The sequence below is a fragment of the Pygocentrus nattereri genome, chromosome 23, assembly GCF_015220715.1.
Source record: "Pygocentrus nattereri isolate fPygNat1 chromosome 23, fPygNat1.pri, whole genome shotgun sequence".
Classification (NCBI taxonomy): domain Eukaryota; kingdom Metazoa; phylum Chordata; class Actinopteri; order Characiformes; family Serrasalmidae; genus Pygocentrus; species Pygocentrus nattereri.
The window spans coordinates 23557725-23579152 of NC_051233.1; the positions used below are offsets into that span (position 1 = coordinate 23557725).

The 21428-nt window shown below is 39.8% G+C and overlaps 2 protein-coding genes across 3 annotated transcripts in view; one reads left to right on the forward strand and one right to left on the reverse strand.

The window, feature by feature from the left end:
• The window catches only part of castor2 (cytosolic arginine sensor for mTORC1 subunit 2), a 31852-nt gene extending 29229 nt beyond the window's left edge, over window positions 1-2623 (forward strand). Inside the window, exon 9 of the mRNA XM_037533759.1 lies at window positions 969-2623. Coding sequence (XP_037389656.1) covers window positions 969-1034 — 66 coding nt within the window. The 3' untranslated portion in view covers window positions 1035-2623. The remainder of the gene's footprint in view (window positions 1-968) is intronic.
• Window positions 2624-5311: 2688 nt separating this feature from the next.
• rcc1l (RCC1 like) lies at window positions 5312-20701 on the reverse strand. 2 transcript variants are annotated; one of them, XM_017699258.2, is made up of 12 exons: window positions 20520-20701; window positions 19207-19503; window positions 17871-18000; window positions 15832-15960; window positions 14614-14680; window positions 13437-13488; window positions 11134-11218; window positions 10764-10945; window positions 8236-8323; window positions 7249-7422; window positions 6946-7031; window positions 5312-5583 (listed from the first exon to the last, which is right to left on the reverse strand). In XM_017699258.2, the coding sequence occupies exons 2-12, from the start codon at window positions 19489-19491 to the stop codon at window positions 5506-5508; spliced, it is 1356 nt and encodes a 451-aa protein (XP_017554747.1). In that variant the 5' UTR covers window positions 19492-19503; window positions 20520-20701; the 3' UTR covers window positions 5312-5505. The 2 variants fall into 2 exon arrangements, with proteins under 2 accessions (XP_017554747.1, XP_037389658.1); XM_037533761.1 differs by lacking the exon at window positions 19207-19503.
• Between the last annotated feature and the right edge of the window lie 727 nt (window positions 20702-21428).

Here is a 21428-nt window from a genome sequence, read left to right on the forward strand (position 1 = left end):
GGCCTTTCTAACTTTAGCATTTAGCTTGTCCCCCTCATCTGACAAGTCAGACAAGTAATGTTACTTATCTGCCTGAACAAGTCTGAACAAAAAAAAAGATGGATATGCCAACAATCGAATTGATCAGCAAAGGCATGTTTGGTGTCGGAGGTTTGCTTAGTTTTGCACTGGACCTGCCCCCCAAAAATCCACCCTAGAACAGCTGTAGTTTTTCAAAAATGCTTCCTACATTAAAACTACATCATCAGAAGGGTTTCTTGTGTTCTAAATGTTAAAAGCTCACTTAGGAGGCTACTCAGACACTGCTGTAGTATCTTACAACAGAGATAGCAATAAATCCATTTTTCATTTTGGTGAAAATGTCCCTTTAGACTTGCTTATCGCTGTTGTCAGAAGAAAACCAAATGTCCAAAATAACAACTTTACAGGAAAAGGAAAAAAGCTGCTTTACTTTTAATGTAAGTCAATGGAACCAGACATTTTGGACATGATGTTTCTTTTGGTCCATTCTTCAGAAAATTTATACACAATGTAATGGGTAATAGGCATTTTCAAATTATGTCAAAAACTGAAATACGGCAAAAATGGAGATACAAGGTTAACTTCTGATGGCAGCGTTATGTGATTTTTGACGCTTTTGACATACAATAATCCAGAAAAATTGACTAAAATACAAACCGTAGAGGCCACCACTACTTTTAGCTGCAATGTACTTGTCATTTTTGTAGATGACAAAGTGATCGTGTTAAAAACAACATTTGCAAGTTTGAGATTACTTAAATTGATTGGTTTGAGGCAAGTGTCTGATAATTTAGGTTTACAGTTTGCACATTCTAACCTGATGGCTAATCTTCCTTTGTTTATTAGCTGCATTAGCCTTGTAGCTCCTGTCTGATTGCTTGCATTTGGGCTAAGGAGAAAACTGTGAAGATGTGATTTATCTCGTCACCATCTTGTCTTTCTTCCAGGTCCCTGAGGAAAACATCCAGAGTGTGATTGGAGCCTTGAGGACCAATGAGAGCACAGGACAGTGAGAGTCTCTCCTCATTGGAGAGGAGTCTCACACCCCTGCTTGTGTATCGATATCTCAATGTCAAAACTCTCTTAAAAGTGCCAAGAGCTTCTCCAGGACCTCTGCGTGGGGAGGGAAGGGGCTTATGGGAGTTGGGGGTGGGACTGAGTGATGGGAGATATGTAGGCGAGAGGATGCTTTAGGTTTTGCAGTCAGCATTGGGCTTTTCCCCCTTCTATAAGAAAAGTTGTGCCAATATTTGTCCTAACTTATTTGCACCTATCCCTTATTACCCTGCCTTTTTTCTACAGGGACTCTCAGCTGGTGTGACTGCAGTGTCGGGTTTTTTTCCCCTTTCTCTCTCACTCTCCCTCCGCCTTATCTGCTCCCTCCCCTTACACCATTTCACCATGGCAACGAGGCCTGCTGAGGCCCTGCCCTCCCTCCCCAATTCCAGTTCCAGAGACATTGCAAATAACCATTATGTATTAGTGACTGGTCCTCCTTAATAGAGGACTCAGAATGTACACCATGTTTTAATTTTTCCATTTCTTATCTGCCCCCCCATTCCTATCCTATCCTACTTTGCTTACAGTGCCAAGTTACTTTAGGCCTAAACAGACTCCTCGTTTAAAACCAAGTGTTTAGTTTTTTGAGTGCAATTTGGAAGGCGATTATTGCTGATTAGTTTGGTAGTTGGGGAAGGACTATCCAGCTTGGTGATATTCCATTACTGGAAAAAAGAGCTTTTTGTGTTTTTTCCACCCTCACCCAAGGCCTGTGTTCATGTGTTCAATGCCAAGTGGCTGAGTTATGAATTGTTGTTGTTTTTCTTGTATCCAAAGTACAATCAGTGGGTTTCTGTACTCCAGCAGAATTTCTCTGAACTTTTATCAGACTGGAATTGAATGGATCACAGCTGACCCGTTGCTTGGGTTTCTGGGTAAAACCGTAGTTAAACACTATCTCAGTTCAGTGTTTCACGTCTTTTTGAAGTTATGAATACGAAAATGTTAGAGAATGAATTGTGCAATTTACTGTAAACTGTTTTAAAACATTTCTGATGTAGATGATTTTTTTTTTTTATTATTTTTTGTTTGTTTTCCTTCCCCTTTCATGTGTGAAGCTGTTTTGTGTTTTGTGATTGGGAAGAAATGGTGGTGCACCATACTTCATTTGCTTCTTTACCAAGTCCTCCTTACCACTCAGCATTTCTCAAAGCTAGTTCCTCTAGCCAGGATAAGATGTGGGGAATTAGGATTGTTTATTGAATGTTAGTAGGGGTCAAGTGTCACGGACACTGGTGTTAATTTAGGCCTTCTACCCTCCCACCCCATTCTGCACTTTATTTAAGATCTTTCTTAAAGATCTTGCTGTTCTGATGTGTGAAGAAAAAAAAAAAAACGGGGTAGAATTTCTGCCCCTCAGAAGGAATCTCTTTTTAGAAGGGGTCACTCTTGTTGGTCTTAGAGCATGGATGATATATATTCCGCCCCCCCCCCCCCCAGGCCTTTTCTTCTGTTAGCTCTGATTAGAAGAAACCATGTATTTATCAGTGTTAAAAAGGGTGACCTGTTTCTTCTCTGACCATTAAAAGACATGAAAACAGTACATTTTTTCCAGCTTGTAGTGTGTCTTCCATGAATTGCCCTGGCTTGCCTTTGAGTTTTCCTCAGCCTGTCTTTTGGAGTTGTTGCCATAAAAATCTTCAAGCCAACTGCAAGACTGAATCATCTCCATAATTCACTTCCCCTAGAGATCTATCAGGAACATAGGGATCACATGATCCTGTGCAGATGGCTATCCTAACAAGTTGGGCCACAGTGACACATTCAGTTGTGAGATTAAACCAGGATTCTATACTGATGATTTAAACCTTTCTTGTCCATTGGGTAATTTGTAAAATTTAAGATTGGTTATTGTGTTCTGGTTTTGCCATGAATTTACCTTGAATTTATTTTAGGTTCAGCTGTGTTTGCATTGGGAAATGTTCTCAAGGTATTTACTGTCCTACATTCCAAAAGAGCTATACACTGTATAGAGTGCGTGAATCTGGCCTGTTTGATTTCAGAAATGATCGAGTCAATTCCAAGTAATTGGACTCAATGGAGGGGACTCGGCTGATGCAATACAATCTCGACTCCAAAACACTGTACATACAGAAGGACAACTAGCAAAAATAAGGAGTACAATATTATTTATGTGACCTTAGCAAGTAAATTTGGAGACCTGACTCTACCTAAATTACCTAAGCTAGTCCCTGTTAGGCAACTCTACCCAATTTTCCCTGGTCAACTCCTTTAGCTGGCTAGATGTTTGTCATGGCAACATGGTATAACTCTAAGCCAAATCTTACATTTTACTTGGTTTTCCACTTTTCGCCAGTGTGAAATACAGCCAGACTATCCATGCGATGTCTTACGGAAGGATGCATTTTTGTTTACCGACTGTCTAGACAGGGGCAGAAAAGTATTACCCAGAATATGTCTGTCTGTGTGGTGGTGCAACTTGGATGTCACTGCTTTAGAGTCGAGTCGGGATAACCAAAAGCCTGGAATGGATTATTTTTTTGGGATTGACTCCCAGCCCTAATGTGACCAAATGAACTCCTGTTCATTCTATCCATCTGCAGTGTTATGCACAAAGCCCAGATTTTTCACTGGTGCAAAGATATATTTTCCTTTATGGTTACCATACAATGTGCCTTGTTTTTTCCAGTTTTTTTTCCTACTGCCACGCATGAAGAATGTATATTGAATGCAGACCACTATAACCTAATGGTCTGCATTAACTTGGTACAAAGCATGTACTTGATTCTGATGGAAATGACCATTTATAATCAACCTTTAAAATGTTCCATTCCGAGACTTAACATCTTTCTTTAAATAAACGTCTCCTTTAAAGCATACTATAAAGGAATTTCAAAACTCTGCTTAGGAAAAGCTTCATTAGATTATGTCTGAATTGCAGTTTGATGACTTGGCCACTGCTTAATGTCGACAACACTTTATTTTAGCACAGTAATCTTATAGTGGGTGCCAAAAGATGTAGATGTTGGATTGCTGCGTTTTGGTCCAGGACCCAACCCTGAGCCTGGAGTGCCCCCTGCTTGCCCCGTTTTCCCATCAGGCCTGATCAAACACCTCGTCAGCTAACGAACACCTCATCAGCTAATGGAGTCAAAAGAGAGTTCTGATTTTTCTCAATCTCCCGTCAATTAAAAAAAATGCATTATTAAGTTTTCATGATGGAAACTTTCAAAGTGGTTCTAGAGGCTGTTCTAGAGAAAACTATCGAATCTAAATTGTTCATAGTGGTGGTGATGGGAACCAGATGTCTGAAGTGCTTAAGGCCTCTAAAAGCTAAGATACATGAAACACTTACGTCTACGCTAGCTATTGTTGCTGGAGAGATTGTTTTGCTTTTGGGGATTTACCTTATTTTTTCTCTTATCTTTTACTATCATCACATCTCCAGACTTGGAGGACACAAGCAGGTTAACTAGTCATTTTGGGCAGAAAATTAAATGCTTGTATTTGCACTGTAGACACTGCAACCCCTGGCTCTCATCACCACACTTCAGGAATTTAAGTTAGATCAGACCACTCTTAATGACATGGTTTAGATCTCAATTGCACTATGAAGAAAAAAAAACTGCTGGTGTTCTTTAAAGTGGGTGTGTTAGGGCAGGAAAACAATAGAATGTGTAGTGTGGGTTATGCCAGGACCAAGGTGGGGATCTTGTGCAATAAATATAGTCTGATGATCTTCATTCAGCTGGACCTTACAGAGCCCCATCTCCCTCCTAAAATGGAAGATTAAATTAAATATGAAGTCTTCCTCTCTGTGTAAGTGGGGGAATGGTGTGAGTAGACTTTGGAACTGAGGCTTGGGTGCTGAGCAGCTTATGCACTCCAGCTTTGACTTGATCCCATGTCAGGTGGCACTGAACAACTGATCCAGGATCAGAATTATCCCTGGAACATGCAACTTCACATCACCGTGGCCCATTAAGAAAGCTCATCCTGAAACAGCATTTTGAGGTACTGCACATATGACCCAACATAAGCAGCTTCCACTCCAGTCCATGCAGGAGATGTGATCAGTGTGCTACTTCAAGGAACAGCTCAACTATATACACTGATGTTGCTGACAATGAAAAGATACCAGTGAGCAAGACATCTTCAAAACGGCAACCGACAGCTATACTCTTTCATTCATTGTTAGCAACGTTAGTATTACTGTTCATTGCTATACACAAACGGTCATGGATCTCACAGTCTCTGGCTATTTTCTGGCCATGCGATGAGCAAATACATCATTTCCCAGCATCTCCCAGTTGAAGTAGATACACTCTTGGCTTGCTTGATTTAGAACGCCATGCAGTACAAGAGCTCCACAGAGCATGCTTAGCCGTGTGCAAGCTCAAGCAATGCTGGAGCTCAGTAGGATCAATAATGAAATTTGATTTCCCTCAGTTGGACAACTTTGGCTTAAATGATTGACTTGACAAGTGCCACCATGTGGTCGACTCCACAAGCAACATTCACCACATGTCCCGGTACGGTCACCTGAAAAAGATGAGCAATACAAGTTTAATGAGGCAGATTCTTTTCTGTATATGCAGTCTGTTTGTAGATCTGGAAAACTATTTACATACAGTATTTAGACACTTTGGTTTCTGTTATTTAATATAATTCTAGTGCATATGTTTATTTCATATTTACACACACAGTGACTTTTTCTTCAGAATTTGTAAAAGTATTTAAAAGCACAAACAAATGTTTTAAAAACTAAACTGATCGTAAAAAAAAATCATTAGTATTTTGTTGCAAAGCTGCTGTTGGAAAGTCGTACCGATGTCTACGGTAAGAAATAATGACATTTTTGCAGCACTGTGGTTCAATTCCATTGAATCAACTTCAAATCCCCAAGAAAGGCTCCTCTGATCCATTTATTTCCAAAGGGATTCAAATCAGCATATTTGCTAGGTCGTGAAAGCACCTTCACCTTTTTAGAAACCAGTGTTGAGTCATTTTGGCTGCATTTTGTCTTGAAACTTGAATCTTTTCACCCTTTCTTTTATGATGTGATTAAGTTGTCATTTATCATCTACCAGTACATTGCACCCTTCTCGTTTCCTTCAATGACATGTAATGCCCCAGTACCATCTGCAGAGAAGCAGTTCCCCATCATGATACTGTACTTCACTGGAGGTATGGTGTTCTTGGGATCATACTGAAGCTGAATTACCACCAAAGAATTCTATTCTTGTGCCGTCTGACCAGATGAGCTTGTTACAAAACGATTCTGATTTGTCTAAACGCTTACAATGCAAATTTCAGATGCACATCTTTTCTTAAATGTGCTTCCCTTTTAGCAGAGGAGTTTTGCATGGGGTGCAGGGATGGAGATGACTGTGGTGCAACTCTGACTACTTGCTTCTCTTATCTTCCGTATCATTAGTCTGAGAGAAATCTGGTGCTCCAGTCAGGGGACGTAATTCCCTGAAGCTTCTAACTGCATATTATCGTCAGTTGTACTGGCACATGTTTAAGGTTTGCTAGATCTTTTTCCATTTGAGACTTGGTTATTAATGTTGTCCTTGAGAACTTTAGAAAGCTCTTTAACCTTCACTATGATTGCTGCTTGTTGTATGAAATCTTCTCAACCAATAGCAATTGTGTGGACCTTCACATGTAAGCATTTTAATATAGTGTCTGAATACTTTTTCCACCTGATCAATTGAATTTTTAAAAATATATTTTGTTTATGCTTATGAATATTAAATGGACACTGTTCATATTTAGAGATACAAAGCCAAAATTTGTGTAAATATGAAGTGGATATATGCACTGGAAGTACAGTAAACAAAAAACTAAAGTGTCTGAATATGTTTCCCTCACTGTACATCAGAACTGCAGTCTACTAACCCGCCACGGAAAATACTGGTCTTCTCGTTTCCCGATTCCCAGACATCCTCTCACGTTCTTGCCCCAGACAAACAACTCGCCATGATCTTTAAAAGAAAAAAGTAGAAGCACACCTGAGTCCACTTCTTTAATCAACTGATTTCAGCCAACAGTTAATTACGTGATCTCTTGCTTTGTTAGTATGAAAACCTGCAGTCACACCAGCCCTGGACAGAACTGGCTTAATCCAACCAACCATGAACAACTGAAAAGGAAAAAATACATCACAGAAATACAGGGAACAGCTAGAAGTCTAATGCTTACCTGTGATAGCTGCAAAGTTCGTGAGTCCACAGCGGATCTGGGAGACTTTTACTGTAGGACTGAACTCTGACCTCCCAAAAAGCGTAGCTGGCACTTTCTCTGGGATTTCAGACTCGGACAGATTAGGCCCTTTTCCCAGGATTCCATAACCCCACACAAACACCTCTCCATCCTCTGCAAGTAAAACGCTTTCGTTACATGTTTCAATTAAAGGGGACACTGATTTTTCAGTGTTCTGTTCAATTCAGAATTGTTCATAGCTACAATCATTCAGATGTAAACAAAATCATTCAGAGCAGTTCTGATGTAAAAATGGAGAAACGTACAGGGTCCGGTTTCTTTACAGTAGTGGTGATATGAACCAGGTTATAGTGCAAATTTAGGCATTTTATTTTCCACAAAACAACCAGTAAACCTACACATGCCTTCTGATTTTAATATGTAATGTTGATAATGGTGCGATGATGTAATGGCAGGCATCATTCAGCTTATTCATATCCATTGCATGTCAAAACGTCCTGAGAAGGAGCTTTTAGAAGGATTAAACTTTTCAGATGTCTGTTTTTTAAATTTTTTTACCCATCAACACCGCTGTGAACATTTCTGTCTTGGTAAGTTTCTGACATGCATTGAGATTAAATCGAATTATATCATTACATTATATGGAAGCCTAACAAGAAACCACAATACACGAGGTGTATTTGATGTGTGTGTAAATACTGGCACTTTATATCTTGTTTAGTGCTTAAAGGCCATTTTGCATGACAGATGTTAGCTCAAAGCATACATGTCTTTCATAGCCCTGAAACAACTGGTAACCATGGCAGCAACAATATCTCAGAAGCCTTTGAAGATTAGTGCAGTTTATAGCTTGCAAAAAAGCACTCCAATTAAGCAAGTAGCTTATTAGATGTTCAACAATTTTCTCCACAGCAAATTCTTTACTAACACACAGGCACCCACAAGGAGAGGAAGGGCAGAGCTCACCGTTGAGTACAGCGACCTGGGTTCCCCCGCACGCAGCCTGCGTCACCTTTCCCACCCCCTTCAGTGGAAGCAGCTGTGGAGAGCTGATCTGTAGAGCACATGGAAGAGACAGCTGATCTGAAACTTGTACAGTTGTTCAAAAGAAAAAGCAAGGAAGCAATAGATGCCATGTAGAGAACACTGCATGGCACTAAATGAGAATGACCACATTCTCTATTTACATCTACCTTCTTCATAAAGGAATAGTAACTAAAAGTATTATTCACCATGTACATTAGCAGTGATTCAATTTAGATCAGAATACTTTATCCACTGTTTTAATACAAAGTAATTTAGCAAAGTATTTCTTAACTCTTACATTTCAAATCACTACAAACCACTCATACCTCAATGTTGCAAGGAAAGAAAAGTCACTCAATAATCAGTACACACGCTGGATCACTTTAGTGGGTATCTATCATGTATCTACATTCATCGTCCATTTACCACACAGGTTCACCCTGTAGTCCAACAAGGACAGAAAGTAATCCACCTTTATGACCGCTGAGCAGGTATTATTCTGATGGTAGGCAATTCTTCATTATGACAGATGTAAACACCACCCGTGCTCAGATCTATATAAAATAAATGGACTGTGGATCTCCAATTATCATAGTTCCCGGTCCGTATACAAGCAAACTGTGGTTTAGTTCATTACTGACGTGAATGTGATTTTACGACGATCTGCACCAAAACAGGGAATTCAACTTCAGAGCTGGTCTCCTGCTAAACTGGGATTTTGTTGGAACTGGTAAAGGAAAATGATTTGGTGTCCTTCATCTGCATTGTTCACAACTGATAGCAGTTAACATACCCAGCAGTGTATTACTGATGGAATGGGTGTGTGTTCGGGTGTAGTTCATGGTCAGCACTGCCTATAAAGGTAAGCCAGGTTTAAAAATGTCTATGAAGAAGTTATGTTTGCAATATTATTGCTGTTCATTTGTGTTCCTGACTTGCACGGAATCTCACTTTCTAGAAGAGAAATAAAAGGAAACACGTGTTAAAAATGTTATTACTCTGAACGCATTGATGAGGTTATGGAAATAAGATATATATATATATATATATATATATATATATATATATATATATACATACACACACACACACACATCAAAAAAAAAAAAAAAAAAAAAAAAATATATATATATATATATATATATATATATATATATATATAGAGAGAGAGAGAGAGACACACATCAAACAAATTAATGATTTTGAAATTATTTCTAGTTTCTTGTCAGGCGTTTCTCTGATGTGTGACAGGATTCTAAGAATTACATTAAAATCTTTTGGTTCTTCTTGTCAGTAATAAAGACATTTGTTTAAAAGACCAAACGTGCAGTCTAGTGCTAATTTTAATATTTAGCGGCAAATTATCAAAGGCAAGACATCAGGGGTTAACGTCCCCAGATGCTTATAATTCATTTTGGTTAAATGCTGTATTATTTAGTATAATGCTGTTGGTGTGTAGTTTCTGGGTGGTGATCTGTCTATTTTTTAACATTTGACTAGTTACTAGGTCACAATCATGGTGTTTTAGCTAACATTTTATTGGAATATAAATTATTACTACCTGTACTTAGTAGTTACCAACTGATGACAGGCACAGCTTGAGTTCAAATAAACAAACATGACTCACTGCTGCCCTCTAAAGGTGTTATAGCAGCAAGTCAGAAATTAGAACTTTAATTGTTTTTGTACGATCCATTAGATTTCTCGCTAAATGTGTTGCCTGCTTTCAATAACTGTGGTCACCTTAAATAATGGTGATCAGGCCATCATCAGATTCATCTGCTTGGGGAAGGGGCCTGAAGCACAACTCAGATTACAAAATTACAGATTGCATACAATTGCACATTTCTGCCAGAGAGGCCCCCAAATCCCCCAAACTTACATTCTGCAGCTTTAAAGTGGTGTTTTCATAGTTTTTGGGGGGTTTATTGCACTGCAGTCTCCACAATCTGTATTTCCCTCTTTCTGTTGCATGATGTAAACGGAAAGTGCAAACGTTTATCAAGCCAACTAAGCAATAACATGATTTGTTGCCATCAATTTTTTTTTAAATCAACATTATTGACTCCTGAAAACAATCAGTCAACAAGAAGTAGAGACCAGGTAAGGTTTATTTTTAGAACACTGCAATAGATCTAAATAATGGTTGGTGGCCATTTCTTAGTCCAGTACACTGAACTACTAGCAGGTCACTACCATGTCAGTGTTACTGCAGTGCTGAGAATGAAATGCATGTATACTGTAAATACATGTGATAAAATGGAGAGTGAATGTAGATATAAGATACAATAAAGTGAGTGAACGTGACAAATGGAAACAGCAAAAGTGCTATAATGATGCAACAAGCAATCAAAATCAAAACAAAAGGAGAGTGAACAGAATATTCTCAGCTCACAAGATGACAGATTTCCTACAGATTAGTTAAAGAACAGCTATAAGGGACATCTCTTTGGACCCTGTGGCCTTACCTGTGTTGCCTCTGTGACTGAGGCAAGCTGCAGGTACTCAGAGTTGCCCCAGCCAAACAGTTGGCCATCTGTGGACACAGCTAAGCTGCAGTCTCCATACGTGGTCACCTGCTGAATTTTGACCCCTGCCAGGTCCCCCCGCACTAGAACAGGGAGTGCAGTCTTGTTGTGATGGCCGAGACCTGAGGACAAACAGCTGAGTCATTTCTTAGAACTCCACCCATGCTCCTTGTTAACACTAATAACTTTGTGCTTATTGTAATCATAGACCAGTCTGGACAGCATGTGAAGCCTCAGGAGCAGGTGTCTGAGAAAGGAGAGAGAGAGCGAGAGAGAGAGAGCGAGAGAGGATGACACTCATCACACAGACCTGTTTGTCCATCTGCCCCCCATCCACAGGCGTACACTGAGCCAGTCTCTGTCAGGAACAAACTGTGGTCCTGCCCACACGCCACCTAGCAGAGCGGGTGACACATGACGGTTTATTTACCTACAGTGGCTTCCACAGAATGAGCAGAAACGTCCCTATCAAGGAACAACTCAAAAGTTAGTTTTATTATTATTATTATTATTATTATTACTATGATTTGTTTATATGACATATTAAAGAAATAGTTCTGGTTCTTTAGTTCAGAACTGGAGTGGTGTGGCTAACGTTATTATGGTCAGCACTCCCACTTATTTTCATAGACACAGTAAGTCATACTGTGTTCTAAATAGACCTTAATGTATAATAATTTATGTCTACTGAGTTGTAATGTCTTAGCAATGTTAACTTCATTGCTACAGCTCTAAGAAAAAAAAGAAAAAAACAAAGAAGTAAAATTTGGAAAAAAGAAAGATTCAAAGATTGTGCAAAACAGACTTTTCACTAAAACATTCTTTTAGGGGTGTAAAAATGCATTAAAGTGGTGATTCAACTGCATGAATTTTGGAATGTTAGACCTAAAATACTTAGCAAAATAATGTTATGCATTCATTTTGGCCAAATTAAAATTCTGGATATACAGTGGGTTGCAAAAGTATTCATACCCCTTGAACCTTTCCATATTTTGTCACATTACAACCACAAACATAAATATATTTCACTGGAATTTAATGTGAAAGACCAACACAAAGTGGTATACAATTGTGAAGTGGAACGAAAATTATACATGAATCAAAACATTTTTTACAAATAAACTAATAAGTGCGACGTGCAAAAGTATTCAGCCCCCTTTTCCCTGAGTGCAACCAATTGCATTCAGAAGTTGCCTGATGACTGCTAATGACTCAAAAGGGTCCACCTGTGTGTAATCTAATCTCAGTACAAATACAGCTGCTCCGTGACGGCCTCAGATGTTGGTTAAGAGAATATTGGGGAGCAAACAGCATCATGAAGTCCAAAGAACACACCAGACAGGTTAGGAATATGTTTTGGAGAAGTTTAAAGCAGGCTTAGGTTATAAAAAATTTCCCAAGCTTTGAACATCTCACGGAGCACTGTTCAATCCATCATCCGGAAATGGAAAGAGTATGGCACCACAGTAAACCTGCCAAGACAAGGCCGTCCACCTAAACTTACAGGCCGAACAAGGAGATCACTGATCAGAGAGGCAGCGAAGAGGCCCATGGTGACTCTGGATGAAATGCAGAGAGCCACAGCTCAGGTGGGGGAAACTGTCCACAGGACAACAATTAGTCGTGCACTACACAAATGTGGTCTTTATGGAAGAGTGGCAAGGAGAAAGCCATTGTTAAAAGAAAACCATAAGAAGTCCCGTTTGCAGTTTGCCAGAAGCCATGTTGAGGACACAGCAAACATGTGGAAGAAGGTGCTTTGGTCAGACGAGACCAAAATAGAACTTTTTGGCCACAATGCAAAACGCTATGCGTGGCGGAGAAATAACACTGCACATCACTCTGAAAACACCATCCCCACTGTCAAATATGGTGGTGGCAGCATCATGCTCTGGGGGTGCTTCTCTTCAGCAGGGACCGGGAAGTTGGTCAAAGTTGATGGGAAGATGGATGGAGCCAAATACAGGGCAATCTTGGAAGAAAACCTGTTGGAGTCAGCAAAAGATTTGAGACTGGGGCGGAGGTTCACCTTCCAGCAGGACAACGACCCTAAACATAAAGCCAGAGCTACAATGGAGTGGTTTAAAAAAAAGAATATTCATGTGTTAGAATGGCCCAGTCAGAGTCCAGACCTAAACCCAATTGAGAATTTGTGGCAAGATCTCAAAACTGCTGTTCACAAACGCTCTCCATCCAATCTGACTGAGCTTGAGCTGTTTTGCAAGGAGGAATGGGCAAGAATTTCAGTCACTAGATGTGCAAAGCTGGTGGAGACATACCCTAAAAGACTTGCAGCTGTAATTGCAGCAAAAGGTGGCTCCACAAAGTATTGACTCAGGGGGGCTGAATACTTTTGCACGTCACACTTATTAGTTTTTTATTTGTAAAAAATGTTTTGATTCATGTATAATTTTCTTTCCACTTCACAATTGTATACCACTTTGTGTTGGTCTTTCACATTAAATTCCAGTGAAATATATTTATGTTTGTGGTTGTAATGTGACAAAATATGGAAAAGTTCAAGGGGTATGAATACTTTTGCAACCCACTGTATTGTCATTAAGGAAATACATGTATGTATGTATTTATATATGCATGCATACATCCACCCACCTGAATGACTCGGCTGTCAAAGACCTCTATCTTGTGGACAAGATGGTTGCCACTGGAAAGAGCACAGGAATGAGGCTTAATGAAGACCTGGATGTAATTTGAACAAGCTGAGGTAAGTTTTTGGGGATGTATTTTTTACAGGGAATGATTTGGGCTATTTGGGTGAGTATACAGTGTTTCTTAGCAACGTTAACCATGGAGCTCAGTTCAAAATTAAAGAAACTAAATTTGGACTGCAAACATGTCTTGGGTACCTGATTATATGTGGAAAATTGTGTAAATTTGTTTTTTCGCAGAACAGTTTCATTAAACATGGAGAGTTCAAGCTTTTAACAGACATTTAGGTAACATCTTTTTTATTGTTTATATTGCACTTTCATTTAAACCTGTCTCCTATAATACAGCATAACTATTGTTAACTTGTTACAGTTGTTACATAATGGTAAACCAACAATATCTAAGCTCGTAAATCTGAGAGGAGGGCTACCCCTACATGGTCAGTGTACTAACATGTGATTCGTGTTCTGGCAACCAAAGGACATGCGGTGGACATGCAAGGAAGACTACAATCTGATTATACATATTGGAGTTTGTCACTTGTAACACTCCCAGGTCACTTTCAGGAGGGTGAACTGGTTATTGATCGTTCATGAACCAGGTACGCACTACTGCAATCTCTCATTAGAAGAAAAACAAACACAAGTAAAGTATTTGTCAACTTCTGAAGAGTCTCCAAGTTCTCTATGAAAAGACATTAACATTTTTATCAACCTCTCAAACCTGATGCATTATGCATAGAAATGGATGAACACCTTAAATAACACTTTAAAACCAATTTGCAAACAACTATGAAATTTACAATGTTAAAAAAGGGGACTTACAATATACGGAAACAGTGAACTTTTTGGTTACAGTAAAAACTGTATTTAAAGAGAATGAGAGAATATAAACAGGCTGGTGAATCTGCACAGCACTATGTTAAGCATCCTGTGTTTATTCAGGCCGTCCCTAAAGCACAATCACAGCTCACTTTCCAGTATGAGTCAAATGTGTGATTCATCTCCTCTTAAGCTGTCTTGGATAATTAAGCTGGGAAGGAGCCATCCCTGTGACGTCAAGTGCTGCTTCACATCTGCTTATTCTGAACACAGTGTGGAGCTGAAGGCAAGAGACAAACCTGTAAACTTCATCCTCAACTATCTTCCTTCCACACTGGCCGTAGGCATTATTCCCCATGCTGAACACTGCAGGGAGAAGTTAAGGAAAGACAAAAAAGGTTGGATCGTCAGGTCTCCCGATTGGGCTACTGCATTTTCAACACATAATTAAACAAAAAACTGATTCGTCAAAAGGATAAACTATACAAAATTGCTGACCTAGAATCATTAGCCTCTATCCATATACACAGACTTGCTAGTTTTATTAAGTACCTTCTACCTACACTTATTGGCATGCCACTACAAGGCCTGTGCATATGTTTAGGGTGCAGGGCCTCAAGGACAAAAAGGCCAATGAACAAAATAGTGTATATGTATTTTGTCCTTTATGTTGTTTTCATAAAATAGAGCTACAGAAATAGTCCAAAATAACTTGGAAAAAATCCTGCTTTATTGACTTCTTTTCAAAGTTATGACGTTTTTTCATTTCCTGTTATTTTTGAGAAACAAAGTAAGTTTCATCATTTTTAACAAAAACATGCACTCATCTTAACACAGCATAGCAGAAAATAAATAATTCAACACTGGTGTCATATTTTTGAACTCCAGTTATAGGACTATATAACAGTGCCTTAGGTATGTTTCTCATGTCAGTAAGCGCCAACCACTCCACTCAGTCAATGAGTTAATTAGTTGTTATTAACAACCAATCAGCATTTAGCAATGCCTGTGTCATGTCAACGAAAAACCATTTGCTGCAGAAAAACAGAAAGACACTAGTAAGGTACTTTCCAAAACTAATAGAAATTCCCACATAAATGGGCCAGTTCATGCCATTCACCTCCATTCATTTAGGATTTGCTTGCAGGCGCCCTCTAGTGTTTTTGTTACATTGGGACAAATAGCAAGTAGCCAGGCTCCATTTAAATTGGTTTTGGTGAAATCTCAGTATTTTACCAGAGGGGAACCCCAAGGTCTTTAAGGATTGCCTCATAAAACACATAACATTTATCTGGCTGACCAAGAGGGCACTCTGGGCTCAAGCACCCTCTGGACACTTGCATGTTGGTATCACTCCTGTGTTGAAGAAGTGTCCAACATCAAAATACTTTGAGAGGTAAAGATGGTCTACTGTTTGTGAATGTAATGGATGAGTAAAGTGCACCTATACAAAAATTGTACCTGATAAAATAACCAAGGAGTCTAAAAATGACCTGTGCTCTGAGGTTTCTCCTTACCTCCCTCAGAGTCTGTGAGTACCAGAGAGTGCGCTCGGCCGCAGGACACCTGCAAGACACGCGTTTCCTGAGGATTAGCCAACGGCAGAGACACAGGGGAGGGCTCCAGCACATAATCATAACTTTTGTCTACAGGGACACAGAAAAAACACATCAAATAAATGGCTTATTCATCAGCACTTTCTAAGACTGGATTAAAAATTACTAAGGACTATATTAAGCTTGACAAATAGATTAGAAAAGTACTGCTAGAGAAGCCTCGTAAAGCTTGAATCTGCTAAAGAAGTTTACTACCAATAATGATGTACTCTTATGTACTTAGAGCTTGAGCCTGCCATCAAGTGGTACTCAAGCAGAAGTACATTATATGTCCAAAAGAATGTGAACATCCCTCTTAATTACAGAGTTCAGGTGTTTCACACACCCACTGCTTATAGATGTATAAAATCAAGCATACAGGCATGCAATCTCCACAGACAAACAGTAGCAACAGAATGATTCATTGAGCTCAGTGACTTAAAATGCAAAACTGTCATAGGATGCAATAGAACGCATGTCAGTTTGTGAAATGTCTGCCCAGCTAGATCTTTCCCAGTCAACTGTAAGTGTTATTATTATATTGTTAAATGAAAGCATCCAAGAGCAAAGGCAGCTTCATGAAGTGGCAGACCATGCAAATTCACAGAGCAGAGCTGCAGAGTGCTGAGACATTGCATTACTCAACACAGACTGTAAACTGCCTCTGGAAGCAACATCAGCACAATAATTCTGCATGGAGAACTGTATTAATTGGGTTTCCATGGCTGAGCAGCAGCACATAAGCCTAAGATCACTATGTGCAATGGCAAGCGTCAGCTGGATTGGTGTAAAGCATGGCACCACTGGAAAATGTGTTAACTGGAGTGAATCACGCCTCCTTATCTGGAGGTCTAACGGACAAATCTAGGTTTGGAGGATGCCAGAAGAATACCTAGCAGAATGCATAGTGCCAACAGTAAAGTTTGGTGGAGAAGGGATTATGGTCTGGGATTGTTTTTCCAAAATTGGCCTGGGCATTTTAGTTCTAGAGAAGGGTCCTGTTAATGCTACAGCATATAAAAACATTTTGCACATACACTTCCAAACTTATGGCAACAGTTTAGGGAAGACTAGCCCAGGCCGTCTCATCAAACATTAGAGCCTGACCTCATAAATTCTCTTTTGCCTGAATGGGGACCAGAGACAAACTTCACAATGTTGTGGAAAGCCTTCACAGCAATGGAGTGGAGTACAGTTGAGGCTGTTATAGCCACAAAAAGAGTAGCTACTCCACACTAACGCCCATGGTTGTGAAATGGGATGTCCAACAAACTCATATAGGTGTGATGGTCAGGTGTCCCCATACTTTAGGCCATAAAGTGTAGACTGAAATTGAGCTGGAATTCAGTTTCCATTCGCAGATGTGCCACATGCATCCTATGGCCAGAGATTCATTTTTATCCAACCTTGTTACATGAATTATTTGTTATTATTCTAAAATATTCTTTATTTCACAATTTCTCCTGATAATTAAAAATGGGGAAAAAAACAGTTGTTATTTGTAACTGCTGTTGAAATGAAAATGATCGAGGGGCTTTGGGCATGACTACATAATACGCTATAGCGAATATTAGATCTGTCAAAAAAAAATCTGCTCCCTAAGCCCTACCTAGATTATTTCTCTTGTCATGGATGTTTTATCTTCACATTTTCTCCTCCCTTTTCCTCTTGCCTAGATCTACAGATTAACCCTAATGCCAGAAAGGACTTCAGTATACTCTGTTCTGTTCTTCGGACTGTGAGTGTCACAAGCCAAACATTCTCCTTGACATATTCCTTTGACAGCGTGAAAAGACACGCAAGCATGCAAAGGAACTAGATGTGCTTAGTGAAACAAAGAAAATACAGGCAAAAAATGACCCAGACAGACTTCCAACTAACTTTCTGCACAGTCTGAATGTGGAACAGACGATGTGGAAACTGACAGTATCCTTCTGTAGCAAAAGTAAGCAGTGTCTTACTGCGGTCATGTTGAGTGCGTTGAAAGCCCAGCTGAGAGTCCTTGTTAAGGCCCATGCCCCATACTTTGGTGAGATCTTTAGTATTAGACGCCAATAATGTGAAGCCATAACCACAGGCTGCTGAAGAGATCTACAGAGAAAAAACACATAAAATATCAAAATTGCAGCTTCAAATACAAACACAGGGCATGTTGAGAGAGAACACCACTAATTATATTTAAGTTTTACTGTAGAGAAACTTTGCCACAAACTCAGACATCTGGTGATAACAACCATTTTATCTACTACCCAAATGACCACTGAACCTACACGTCTCCTTTTTACAGTATATGTTGATTATGCCAATGTAATAATGATGTGGTTTATTTGTGTACAATATTTCCTATGAACACCTTATTAATGTACCTCTGCACAATGAATGTATTGAAAATATGTTTAAGACGCCCATATCCTACATGTTTCTTTTATTTTATCCACTTATTACATTTGTGTTCATTTTTTACATAATCTCTCTGTGTCTCAAAGAATTCCTCAGGCTGTTTTTGTTGCTGTGCCTTTAAGCTCTAGTCTGATTGGCTGTCCTGTACTGTGCCTGATTCAAGAAGCAGTCTGGGCTGAAACCTTCCATATAACTTCAGCATGAGTGGGCAGGGACAAAATGCTGTAGTCTCAATAGGTGGATGTGTGTAAATCATCACAAATACAGTGAAATCAAAACAGGCCGTTTCTGCAACTTTGATTACATGTATGGACCATATGAACTGTGGTGTGAACAATAAATTTAGAAACTTTAACAGGTGAGGAAAATTCTGTTTTCCATGATATCGGCCCTTTAAGCACGAAGCACTGACATAAAACAACATCTTGGGCACCAGACAACAAATTTATAACCGTTTCATTTGATAGCTTCCTGTGAGCCACTACTGTGAACAACTCTGACTCAGCATGTTTCTCAAGAAGAGAGCATTTCACACCTTAATGCTCTGAAGAGGATATCCACATCTTAACCATTAAAGTCCCCAAACTGTGAAAAATGAATTTTCCACACTTTTTAAAAAATAAAGCAGTTTCACCTACTATATTCACTGCAACCTTCAAAACATGCATTTCACTTGACAGTTAATATATGAAATTTTGCAGTGAAAACAGCCCGTTTTTAAGACGTGGGCCCTTTAAATTTTTTAAAATACACAGAAATCACCTTGAATTTCTAAAAGGCTCTCTTCAACAAGAAACACACCTCTTTTACTGTGATAAGTGATGTGACAACGCAGCATCACAGACAATATCAGTTTCACATCCCTTAGCATCCTACAGTTTAGGACCAAAATACTACCTTCTGTTCTGTCTCCAGGCGGTAAGGAGTGAGCTGATATCTTCTGGGCTTTTTCCTGCCACTGTCCGGAACCACAAAGCTGGGGATTCCTAATGCTCCTGTGCAGCTGAAGCCCCACACGAATACCTTTTCCCTGGGCTTTCTGTGTTCACCTACATACTGGAAGACTGGCCTGTCGTCTGTCGGCTCTCTCCTCTTTGGAGCCGCACTGCCAGCCGTGGCAAATCCACGGCATCCCGGGAGAAATCCATATCGACCACAGACCCGAAAGCAGCTTAATGCCATCGCGTGAAACAGCTGCAAAATAGTGTGTGAAGGCATGAAATGAAAAATGGCTCTCTACACATTTCACAAGCTGAAATATGTAACAGCATGGCTCCTAGTACAGACACTCATTTGAAATCTACAGTCAAAGTAAAAGAATCATCTACCCATGATCTTAAATGTGATGTATTGATATTTCTACTTTACAGCTTAAAGGGCTCACATCAAAAGTAATTGCCTTCAATTTGTGTGGAAAATGTGGAAACTAGGCTGCAAAAATGGGCCATTCTGAATTGATTGTTTTTATGATTTCGCAGATCTGCATATTCAGCCTGCTGCCCCGCCCACAACCCACTGAAGCAATAAGAGGAGTTTCAGCCCTGACTGTTTTTGAATGAGGCACAATGGAGCAGCCAATCAGATCACGTCTCGTATCATATAGTCAGTCTTAAAGGCACAGCAACACAACAGAGGCATAAAAAGAGGTTGGAGACGTAAAAATGAACCGTGAATGTTTCTGTTACGCAAAAGGATGGTGTCTCTCTGCTTCTCAGGGGTTCTTTCATGCTTAAATGGTTCTTCAGATTGACAGAGAATGTGTTCCTTAAGGTTCTCTATACAGCCTTTTTGAAAATGGTAGCTAGCTTAGCTCGCAGCACCAAAAGGGCTCTGCTACTGTTGGGATGAACGACTGTAACGATCAATCTGAAGAAGCATGTGAGCACGAAGCGGTTCTATACAGAACTCGGGTCTCTAAACAGAACCATTCCCTTTACTCAACAACCCTGAATAACCTTTTTAAAGCGCGGAAATGTACCAGGTTTTAACTCCTAGTTTACAGGGTGAAATGTGCGGCTTGTTTTGAACTCTCAACTGTTCTACCGATTCTTGTACGAACAGCTGAGTAAAGTTAAACCGCTAAAACAGATTTATTCGTTCATTTCACCGCATCCCTCCGCTCTTTCTGGCGTTTTTACCAGCTCACTATCCTCGCTAAACAACGCGAAGCCTAAATGAATCTGCCCGCTGACGTTAACCGTTCACGTTACCTCGCTGAATCCACGGCGCAGACGGTTTTCCAGCAACAGAAGCGAAACGGTGCTTATATTTTCCCGCCCATCTTGAGCAAAACACAAAATACAGAAAGTTTGTGATCACTACTGTGCTCTACATGCTCTCTGACAGGAGGCAGCCATCACAGTCCACCCTCTGACCTCCACCACACCAGCAGCCTGTAACCGCCGGAGGGCGCAAGAGTTCCGTTCATTTCAGAGACGCGCTCTTAGTCTCACTGAGCATGCGCACAGCATTACTACAGCGTACTAATGGTTTAGACGTTTTATTGTGTTCTTAGTGGTCATTGAGTACAGATTCAGCTTGAATGCATTACTTGTTAACTATAAACCCTAGTTATTATTTTAATGCTGGTAACGTCTTCTGATAAGGAGATTTAAGCTATCAAAATGATCCTGCCAATAGATTTCACTGCTGGTGGCGTTTTCTAAATGGCTAATTTAGGGCATCAAAATATCCGACCTACAGTTTCATACAGAGCGCTACCTAAAATATGCGGTACGGAGCCGGGCCATCTCTTATTCCTCCCGGGAAATAAAGCACGACAGTTAAACGCCAGAGGGCGCCCGCGAGTGAGTCCCCAGTGAATGGGGTGAATGGTGCTGAACGACTACAGACAAAAAAGGTTTTAACCGCTTGTCTGGGACCTTGTGTTAATTTCAGAAAGTAGAATAATATTTCACTAAAAGATCAAAGAAAACCTATCTGTATATTTCCTTTTTTAAAGGAACAAATGGGTTTTGGGCAGTAAAACATAGTATTACTGCTACTGTGTGCCGATTGGTTAGCATTACTGCTACTAAATGCTGATTGGTTGGCATTACTGCTGCTGAATGCTGATTGGTTGGCATTACTGCTGCTAAATGCTGATTGGTTGGCATTAC

Bases quoted from the DNA above. Each gene is read 5' to 3' on its own strand.
- rcc1l (XM_017699258.2), bottom strand. From the start codon at position 19,491: ATGGCATTAAGCTGCTTTCGGGTCTGTGGTCGATATGGATTTCTCCCG. The intron at 7,423-8,235 runs GTGAGCTCTGCC...TTTTACTTGCAG, and splicing joins CCAGGTCGCTGTACTCAACG to AGGATGGAGAGGTGTTTGTG. The intron at 5,584-6,945 runs GTTAGTAGACTG...CATCTTTTTCAG, and splicing joins ACCAGTATTTTCCGTGGCGG to GTGACCGTACCGGGACATGT.